The sequence below is a fragment of the Orycteropus afer genome, unplaced genomic scaffold (assembly GCF_000298275.1).
Source record: "Orycteropus afer afer isolate SDZICR_OR568_19922 unplaced genomic scaffold, OryAfe1.0 scaffold00079, whole genome shotgun sequence".
Taxonomy (NCBI): domain Eukaryota; kingdom Metazoa; phylum Chordata; class Mammalia; order Tubulidentata; family Orycteropodidae; genus Orycteropus; species Orycteropus afer.
Window position 1 is genome coordinate 8,482,967 of NW_006921666.1, and position 9,294 is coordinate 8,492,260.

Genomic DNA, 9,294 nt, shown 5'->3' on the forward strand with positions numbered 1-9,294 from the left:
AGGAAGCGAACCGTCCAAGTTGGGTGACAGGCACACGGGGTTCATTATACTATTCCCTCTCCTGCTATACTGCTTGAAAAGATCCCCATAATAAAAATTTGAACAGAGATGAATGAAGAGTAGGAAAACAGAGGAGAAAGGATGGCTACACATTTAGTTCCAAAGCAGTAACCATGAGAAGGTGAACTAAGGAAAAACCAATGACACCAATAGCAAAAACATTCAATATAATACAAGTAAGGCTTAGATGACGGGTTTCAAAGCTGAATACAAGGAATGGTTCTGGCAGAGACATTAACATACATGCCTCAAGTCCTGTGATTCTGGATAAACCCAGAGATTTTACAAAATAGACAATATTTAATATAGGATCTGAATTATTTAAATGCCACAGCAGCTTATTATGGTATAACGTTTATAATAAAAGGGAGTGGGACAAAGATGGGAGAAGATGGAAAGACACTGTAATGCTGAGAGATCCAGGTTACACAGGTCTGGCAAAAGCTTATGCATATAAAATGAGCATCCACAGGCCAATAAACTCTCCTACGAGTCTAGAAGCCTGACTGCTTTTCATCCTGTTTTCTGGGTCAAAAAGCCAAGATCATACAGTTGGAGGTACTCAGAATTATCTTAAAACTCCTCTTTGATGTAGATGATGGTTGCTCATGCAATGAGCAGGTGAATACACTCCTCCATGCCCAGCTGGTTCAGCCTGCTGTTCCCCAGACACATGACCATAGCGGGGTAGACAGGAATTATCTTTAATGATTTTTTCACAACTTATTTTTGCCCAGGGATCATTCCATTCCCCAGATACTATTTTCTTTATAAAATAAAAGCAGAATTCATCTCACAGTGAGGCAGGGAACAGTGGGGGCAGGTATCCATCGTTAAGGAGTGTATATAATTCAGTGTCCATGACTAAGCACATCTCCTAATTCAGCAGACCCCTGCCACTCAGATTCCTTTCTGAACTGGACTCATACTTGGCTTAAAGTGAGACATACTAATACTATAGTCAAAGTTCCCAGGAAATGGAAATTGGACAATCTTTACTCTTTTCAGATCCTCTAACTAGATTCCGAGATACTTTCCACATCTGTCTCCACAGAAACTAAGTAAGGCCACGAGATCATTTACCTCCTGTGGATTTACTGCAGTTAGGACAGAAACCTCGTAGGACTCCCTTCCTGACTGCATGGCCACCAAGTGATGTGTCACGTCAGGCACTGAAGACAGGGGACGTGGGGATCCTTCAGCAAGCACCTCTGTGGAACAGAACAATGTTTCAATGAAAAGTGAATCCACAGACATACCTACCTGCTTCAGTAAGAACTCTACAACTGTGCCCTGAAAAACTGGATCCCATGTTCCTACATTTCTTCCAAATTAATTCCCGTGTGGTAATTGCATAGCAGTCAACTGGAAGCATTATATAAAGTGTGGGGGAGGCAAGAACTCTTTTTAAAAAAAATATTTTATTTTTGATGAAAATATATACAGTGAAACACACAACCAGAGGCAAGAAATCTTGATGTAAGAGTTGACCAATCTGTTTACACACCAAGTTAGAGTAATAGGACTCTAGCACCATTGCCTGGATTAGACTTGCGTATGAAACAGGGCAAAGCTGCCTAGGCAGGCAGATCATGGAGCCAGAGTCAACCCTTAAAGCAGTCACCAGGGATACAAACAGCACAAAACAGGCAGGTCAACAACTTAAACTTCAAAGTTCCTATTGCTACCCAAAGTATAAAGTGTCCCTTCCTCCCTTGAGAGTTTCTTCTTCAGGCTGGCAATCTAGCTCCACACAAATTTTGTGGCTTTGTTATCTACTATGATCGTTCATGAATCAGAGCAGTAGGCTCACGTGGCAGCACCCTCTGGGCTCCATGTACAAGTTCCAGAAACATAACCAGAACTGACTGAGAAGGACATGGGAGAGATTAAAACACAGGAAGGATCTCATGCTTACTGAATGTTCACTAGTGGGAACACCAGGAAAACCTTCCAGAAACAATTTACTGACATTCTACTTATCCCTCAAAGAGAACTTTACTTAGGGAATTTCTAGCTCATACGGCTCCTTCCAGGTCATAACATGTAATCTTATATACAACCTTCTATTTACTCGATGCTGTCTCCCATATGTAAGTTTTGTCTTCTCAACTGAGTGTTAAGTCCCTGTCTTCTACTTTTGTCTTTCCCATGGTGCCAGGCACACAGTAGGCACTGAATAAATGCATGCTGACCTCACCTGTTAAGTTTTTCAGAGAAGAGGGCCTGGCCTGTGTAACTTGAGTGAAATTTCTATACCAGAGAGGAGCAACTGTTTCCTAGAGAGCCCTTTCTGTTCTCCAGAAGATATGGCTTTTGAAGGTATGGAGAAACTGCTTTATATCTCCTCTGTAAAACCTGGTTATGTTCTGTATAAATGTTTTAAAAGTTAAGTTCGTCCATAACTGCAACAGGAAAGATAAAAATAGTTGGGCTAGGATGCTAGGATTATAGATAATTTTCTTTTTAAAAAATTCTTCTTTATTTTTTGTTACATTATCTTAAAAAAAAAAAAAAAACCTTTTCAGTTTTAATTATCCACCCCAGAAACACAGAACACAAATACTACTGAATCATACCACAGCTACTCACAAGAAATGAAATTAAAATCTTCAGTTTGGAGATAACCCCATCATCTTTGCCCCTAGTTGCAGCCAAGTTTCCCCAAATAAAGGAGAGCTGAAAGTCTTACCATCATCAACTCCCAGAATAGAACTGGTATTTGGTAGGTTCAAGGACTCTCCACCAAGGCTGGGCTGGGAATTCACAGACACCAGGTTTTTACTGGGTACTGAAGCCTCTTCAAGCAAACTACTGCCCATTAGTGGCTCAGCTGCACAGAGAACAGGGTGAGACATACAGCAGTCAAGCTCTCTCACGGGGCTGTGCCTAGTCGCGTCACAAGGAAGCTGGTCTTCTTCTATACAACTAGACGTTAGCCTGTATCTTGAGTGCCACCTCCTAGTTCACTTACTTTGGGAAACAGGAGTAAACCTAGAGGAGAAGGGTGGGGCCTTAGGGATGAATATCCCTGCTTGTAGTCAGCATCTGAAGAATCAGCTAGGAAATGGTGCATCCTCACGAAGAGGGATTTGGAATGAAATAGCTCATTAAGGAAAGACATCGAAAAGGAGTAAGGATAAAAAGGAGAAAAAAGAGTTAACACGTTTAAGTTAGGGCAAAGAGGTAGTCATGACTGACAAGGAACAAAACACCAATCCCTGACAGAAATCTTTATCACAGTGATACTCAAATGCGGGTTCACAGATCAGTACTAGATTGTTGTTGTTGTTGTTATGTGCTGTCGAGTCGTACCCAACTCATAGCGACCCCTCCTTGGGTTTCTGAGGCGGTATCACTATGGAAGTAGATTGCCCCATCTTCCTTCCAAGAAGTGGCTGGTGGGTTTGAACCTCCAGCCTTCTGGTTAGCAGTCAAGTGCCTTACCCACTATGCTACCAGAGCTATATTAGCCATCATCAAACTCATTAAGTCATTAGGGGAGCCTTTTTTTTTTTTTTCCAGTTTCGGTGAAAATACAACAAAACATTTGTCAATTCCACAGTTTCTTTACACGTAACCCAGTGACACTGACTGCACTCCTCATGTTGTGTCACCATGATAGCTGCCTTTTTCCACATCAGACCACCATCCACATAAACTCAGTGCTCACTAGGGGAGCTTTTAAAACTATACATTCTGAGATCTCATCCCCAAATAATCTCACTTATCAGGATGTTTTGTTTCACCTGGGGTGGGGGGGCTGGAGGGGGAAGAGATGAGCAATAGGAATATATGTGTTTTTTAGTCTGCAATTCTACCATACGGCTAGATTTGGGAAACACTAGCCTGTGCACCGAATGAGGCCAGCCCTCTGTACTTAAAGTGGAATCACAGGATTTTCTGAAAACCAGACAGGCCGCTTCTTTGGCTTCTGAACCTAGCAGACACAGCCTGGACCATGCCGGCTCTCACCGGTTTGCTCCTGCTCCTGACTGCCGGCCGCTCCCGTCTGTAAGTGATGCTTCCTCATGTGCACATTCCTGCTCCCACTCTGAGAGAAGGTCTTCCCACAGACTTGGCATTGATGAGGCTTCTCTCCTGAAACAGGGACCAGGTTAAGACAGAGGAAGCAAAAAGAAAACGCACATTTCTCATAGCAAGAGAATGGACTCATAACCTAGAGGAGAAGGCCTAGAGGACGTTAAACTAGAGGCTGTTCCTTCTTCCACTCCCCACCTTCCCCAGCCTCTCAACCTGCAGAACATGGGGGAAGGCAGGAAGAATATACTCAGGAAAGGTCAGCACTCATTGCTACCAGCCCCCAGTTATTTCTAGGTCCACTGCAGTGGTGCCTTTAAAAACCAACCCCTTTGATTACAGGCTCGCCAGCCACAGAGATTTATGACATCCTCTTCCAAGTCAGTCTTCTGTGAACCTCTAGGACATGTACCTTCCTCAAGGATTCTAACCCTGAGCCCATGATATCATCACTTTATCCCCACAACTCTCAGGGTCTTCCACATTCACACTGGTGGCTCCTCTAACACAATGATCTCAAGTATCCTCTAGGTCCTCAAGTTCAAAATTCTCAGACTCCATCCCACCTACCCACACAACCAAATTTAAAGCAGGGGTCAAAAACTCAACTCGACAGTGGACTGTTGTTGTTGTTACGTGCTGTCAAGTCGGACCCGACTCATAGCGACCCCTCCTTGGGTATCCGAGGCAGTATCACTATGGAAGTAGATTGCCCCATCTTCCTTCCAAGGAGTGGCTGGTGGGTTTGAACTGCCAACCTTCTGGTTAGCAGTCAAGTGCCTTAGGCACTACACTACCAGAGCTCCCCAACAGTGGACTAGGAGGTGACAAAAGTAACGGAAACGGGGCAGCTGGGAGCTGCAGTAACCTAGAGAGTACCTTCCTCACAAAGACCAGCTATTGTTCAGTTCCAGCCAACTACTATCATGTGTAAATTTAGTCCTACCACTGCCAGATGGTCTGATTTTTTTTTTTTTTTTTGAAAGAGAAGCTGGAAATGAGGAGTTTTAAATAAAATCTACTTATTTGTAAATGTTAGGAACTAATTCATAATTGATAAAAACACTGTAAAGCAATCTTACATTGCTGATGGGAATACTACAACCTCTGTGGCAGATAATCTGACAATATTTAGAAAAATTACAGACGTATTTGCCCTTTGATCCAGAAACCCCACTTTTAGAAATCTGTCCTGAAGTTACAGTAGCAAAACATGACATAATCTATGCACAAGGTTATTCACTATAGCATTATTTTAAATGGCCAAAGACTGGGGAAAAATATTCATCACAGAAGATTCAATTAAACTATGGAACATAAACATGGTGGAATACTACCTAGGGAGCTCTGGTGGCACAGTGCCTAAGGCATATGACTGCTATGTAAAAAGGAATGGGGAAAATATCTACAGACTGACATAGAGTGGTCCCAGGATATACTGAGGTTAAAAAAGAGTACAGAACAATATACATGTGTGTATGTATGTTTTTCTGTTAGGTGCCATCAAGTAAATTTCAAGTCATAGCAACCCTGTGTGCAGCAGAATGAAACACTGCCCAATCCTGGGCCACCCTCATAACCGCTGCTCTATTTGAGCCCACTGTTGAAGCCACTGTGTCAGTCTATCTCACTGAAGGTCTTCCTCTTTTTTGCTGACCCTCCACTTTACCAAACATGATGTCCTTCTCCAAGGATTGGTCTTTCCTGATAATACGTCCAATGTGAGATGAAGTCTTGCTGTCTCTGCTTTCAAAGAACATTCTGGCTGTACTTCTTCCAAGACAGATTTGTTCATTCTTCTGACAGTCCGTGATATATCTGATATTCTTCACCAACACCATAATTCAAAGGTATTAATTCTTTTTTGGTCTTCCTTAATCTTTAGCCAGTTTTTGCATGCATATGACGCAACTGAAAATACCATGGCTTGGGTCATGGTGTGTGTGTGTGTCTGTGTGTGTATATACTATCCTCATGTATATATATGAATTATTGTAATAAATTATGTCAATAAAAAACAAAAACAATATGATCATCTTAATAGACACAGGAAAAGCATTTGACAAAATCCAACCCCCGTTCATGACAAAAACTCTGAACACACTTAGAACAGAACAGTAGTTCTGCAACCTGATAAAGGATGCCTGTAAAAAAGCTACAGAGGACATTATAAAAGGCTGAATGGGTTCTCCCTAAGACCAGCCACTCCTCAGAAGGAAAATGGGGCAATCTACTTCCGTTGTGATACCACCTCAGAAACCCAAGGGGGGTCGCAAGAGTCAAGTTCAACTCGATGGTACATAATAACAACAAGACTGGGAGTGAGACAAAAATGCCTACTCTCCCCACTTCTAATCAACACTGTACTAGAGGGTCTAGTTCATACAATGAGGCAAGGAAAAAAAAATTATAAGGTATACAGATTGGAAAGGAAGAAGTGAAACTGTATTTGCAAAGGACATGAACTCATACACAAAAAATAGAGCTTCAAACCAGTTCATTTTGGTTCAACCCCCTGTTGAGAATTTGCATTTCTACCCTAGATAAACTTAATCAGAACCTACATTTTAACAAGATGCCCAGGCGAAATCACTGCAAATTCTCAGCAGGGTATTGAACTAGAATGAGCCAGTTCAATGCCCTGGTAGAAAATCCCAAGGAACCTATGAAAAACAAACTACTGTTCACCAAATAAAAAACAGAGGCAGACTTAGGGACCATATTATATGGCATTAATAGATTACTAAACATTAGTAAAAATGCACAAACAACAGAAGATAAACTAGATGAATGAGACCTTCTAAAAACTAAATTTTTATGTGAATAAAAGGACTTCTCCAAAAGAGTAAAAAGAACCTAAAGACTGGGAAAAAAATATTTGGCAATGATACATCTGAGAAAGGACTTACCTCTAAAATTCATAGAAAATTCCAATACTTCAACATCAAAAAGACAAACAATCCAATTTAAAAATGGGCAGAAGACATGGACACTTTACTAAAGAAAATATTCAGGTGGACAACAAACACATGAAGAAATGTTAATGATCATTAGCCATTAGAGAGATGCAAACCAAAACAACGAGATACCATCTCACCCCAACAAAGCCCAACAAGACAGAAAATAACAAATGTTGGCGAGGATGCAGAGAGATTGGGACTCTCATACACTACTGATGGGACTGTTAAATGATACAACCACTGTGGAAAACAGTATGGCAATTCCTTAAAAACCTGGAAATAGAAACACCATTTCATCCGGCAATCCCATTACTGGGTATATATCCTACAGAAGTGAGAGCCAGGACAAGAATGCACACACATCGCAGCACTATTCACAAAGCAAAGAGATGGAAATATAACCTAAGTGCCCATCAAAGAAGGAATGGATAACCAAACCATGACATGGACACACAATGGAATACTATGCAACACTGAACAATAATGTAGAATCTACAAAACACTGCATAACGTGAATGAAGATGAAGGACATTATGCTGAGTGAAATAAGTCAATCACAGAAGGACAAGTATTATGTAAGTCCACTACTGTAAAAAGTCAAGGAAAGGTTTATATACAGAAGGAAACTTTCTTTGTTGGCTACCAGGTATGGGAGAGGAAGGAAGGGAAAACTGCTAAACAATTAAGAGACAAGTATTGATTTGAGTGAAGGGAAATGCAATATATCAAAAGTGAGTGGCCAACATAATAACACTAGGGAAAACAAAGACAGAGAGGTGCACTAGAGGTATAGACTACAAAGAAACATGTTTACACACACAATACTGCATTATCAGTAATAACAAACATTAATCTACAGGTAGATACATAGGTAGACAGGCTAAATGATCAGTTATGTCTAGCCAAAATGGAATATACTCATGACCATATATAAGGATGGTAGATAGTATTCCTACAAACGTATTTGCATGTGCTACAAGAATGTCCATATATATAATAGAGCTAACAGGGCAAAGTTATGAAAACTTTTTAGCCACAGCCAAACACCCTGAGGGAATGAGTCACTGGGCCCACAGACTTGGGACCATGTAACAGGGGACATCAAGCTCAATTGGCATAATATACTACACAAAAACGTTCTACATCCTACTTTGGTAAGAAGCAAATGGGGTCTTAAAAGTGTGCAAGCAGCCATCTACATGCAACAGTGGTTGTCTTGTTGTCCAGAGCAAAGAAGAATGAAGAAAACCAAAAGATGCATGGAAACAATTAGTCCAAGGGAGTAGTGGACCATGTGAACCTCAGCAGATATGACTGTGAGATGAGAAGAACTAGATGGTGCCTGGCTACCACTGTCAACCACTAGGAAAGGGATCAATGCAAGAGATCCTGGATAGAGTGGGAGACTAATGTGGAACAAAACTCAAAATCATAAAAAAGTTCAGGCTTACTGGTCTGATAGAGTCCGATGAAAACCCTAAGACTCTGGCCCCTAGTTACCCTTCAGTCTGGAATTGAATTCACTCCCATGGCTTATGAATAGTAGTGAAACACTGTCTGATATATTATTGGAAAACTATATGAATAGCCCTGAAACACTGTCCAATACTAGTGCCTAAAGATGAGCCCCTCAGGTTGAAAGGTATTCAAAATATAACTTGGGGAAGAGCTGCCTCCTCAGAGTAGAGCCGACCTTAATGATACAGATGTAGTAAAGCTTTCGGGACCTCCATTAGCTGATGTGGAACGACTCAAGATGGGGAAAAACAGCTGTAATCCATTAGTAATTTGCAGTGAATTGCTTGATGTGGCCCTTCTAGCCATTGTCCTCCATTCTGTGATGTTTCGTAAATCCCATTACCCATGCCTGTTTGGGGTGCTGTGGTAGTTAAGGTCAGGTATCAACTTGGCTGGGCAGCTGGTAGTAGTCATTCCCTATAATGACTGGCAATCAACTCTGTGATGGGATTTAGGTTAATTCTGTTGGGGCAACACAGGTGGAATGTATTTTGAGTCCTGCCTTGCGGGAGGGTATAATTCAAATCACCACCCTTAATTTCCCTGAGGGTATACCTACGAATCTCCTGGGAAGATTCGCTCTCCTTTTGCTCCGGCTTTGTGTCTTGGATCATCCTCATCTCACCCCTGGATTTGGGACAGCAGCTGTCATCTGATCTGCTGATCGAGGTTCATCAAACCCCGAGAGTTGGGAGGATCCTCCACACCTCACGGA

The 9,294-nt window shown here is 41.6% G+C and overlaps 1 protein-coding gene across 1 annotated transcript in view; it reads right to left on the bottom strand.

Annotated features, from left to right (window-relative positions):
- Window positions 1–9,294, bottom strand: part of ZNF410 (zinc finger protein 410) — a 36,681-nt gene that overhangs the window by 8,214 nt on the left and 19,173 nt on the right. The window contains exons 8-10 of the mRNA XM_007941377.2: window positions 4,036–4,161; window positions 2,753–2,893; window positions 1,144–1,271 (exon numbers count right to left, since the gene is read on the bottom strand). Coding sequence (XP_007939568.1) covers window positions 1,144–1,271; window positions 2,753–2,893; window positions 4,036–4,161 — 395 coding nt within the window. The remainder of the gene's footprint in view (window positions 1–1,143; window positions 1,272–2,752; window positions 2,894–4,035; window positions 4,162–9,294) is intronic.